This window comes from Nestor notabilis, unplaced genomic scaffold (genome assembly GCF_000696875.1).
Source record: "Nestor notabilis isolate BGI_N333 unplaced genomic scaffold, ASM69687v1 scaffold30848, whole genome shotgun sequence".
NCBI lineage: Eukaryota > Metazoa > Chordata > Aves > Psittaciformes > Psittacidae > Nestor > Nestor notabilis.
This window is the reverse complement of record NW_009941951.1, coordinates 1-1357: the sequence shown is the minus strand read 5'-3', so window position 1 is coordinate 1357 and position 1357 is coordinate 1. Positions and strand designations below refer to the sequence as shown.

The 1357-nt window shown below is 44.0% G+C and overlaps 1 protein-coding gene across 1 annotated transcript; it reads left to right on the top strand.

Moving 5' to 3' along the window:
* Positions 1-955: 955 nt before the first annotated feature.
* VAX1 (ventral anterior homeobox 1) lies at positions 956-1193 on the top strand (the record flags this gene model as incomplete). Its single annotated transcript, XM_010021156.1, has 1 exon — positions 956-1193. A coding segment is annotated over exon 1 (238 nt), but the record flags the coding sequence as incomplete, so codon positions are not given.
* Positions 1194-1357: the final 164 nt, after the last annotated feature.

The window sequence follows — 1357 nt, the reverse complement described above, 5'->3', positions numbered from 1 at the left end:
GCCAAGATAACCTGCTGCCTTGGAGAGATCTGCTTGAAGGACCAACTTTTTATGTGTGTGCGTGCTGGGGATCTGTTTGTTTGTTTAGAATTCAGGCGGCTTTTTTTTTCCCTGTTTTTTTTTTTTTTTCCTTTTTTTGGCTGTGGTTTTGTTGGGTTTTTTCTTTTTCCACCCCCCTGCAACTGCATTTTTCCAGCCCTTCCCAGCAGCTTTATTCAGATTTATTTGGCGTGCTTTGGAGAAAGCCACTCTATAATCGGGAGGTCAAAGGCATACTGAAGAAAGTTAATAATGGCTGCTAATGGTGCTAACAATTCAGGGTGAATCTTGTCAAAAGTTTTTTTTTTTCCCCTCTTCCCCCCCCCTTTTTTTTTTCCTCCCTTTTTTTTTTTTTTTTTTTTTTGGAACTTTCATTTTTTTCTGGAAGTCTCAGTCTTTTGATTGTGTGTTTCCTGAAAGCAAGACCAATCATTTCAGTTTATTCACTGGCTAAACTCTGCTTGATTGGGGACAAGCACACAAACCATCCATTACGATCTGATATATTATCCAAACAATTTAGTGTATTCATGAGGTAACCTAAATGTGGAGGCTGCAAAATTACCCGTAATCAATTGAAACAGCGAGTGCGCGTCCCTCTGTGTGTCTAACAACTGCATGTCTCTGTAATAAGGCAGACATTAAATCATTTTAGAGTTGTACTGTTGAGTACCTGATCACTGGGCGCTCTGGGAAGCTGGACAGTCACATTAGGACGCTGGGACTGAGGAAGCCGCTGCTTTTCCAGTGGGATAAAACCCGATCTTCCTTACTCAAGGTGCTTTTACAGATCCCCACCGATCTGACCCTAAGCCGTGCAATATCCAGCATAGACTTCGCCTTCTTCTTCTTCTTCTACTCTTCTATTTTTTTGTTGTTGGTGGTTTTTTTTTCTGTTTTGTTTTTATTGCACTACATGTTTGGGAAACAAGACAAAATGGACGTTAGATGCAGTTCAGAGACTGAAGCTAACCGGGTCTCGAAGAACGGACATAAAGAGGGCAAGGAAAGCAAAGGGGCTGAAGGAAATATTTCTACTTCTTTTTTGAAGGATCAGCAAGGGACTTTTTCTGCAACTGCAGCTACGGAAGGTTGTAATAAAACTAAATCTAGTTCGGCTGACCCGGACTATTGCAGAAGGATCCTAGTTAGAGGTATGAGTTTGAAGGATTTCGCGGCGGGTGGGGGGTGAGCTGTGAGCTGTGTTTATTTCGTCTCTTTGCCTTGGGTCCCTCCCTGGCTTGGAAGCTCTTCCTGCGGCCCTGCACCGCGCTCCAGCCTCGCGTGCTGCGGCGAATCCCGCCCGTGGCTGCGGGAG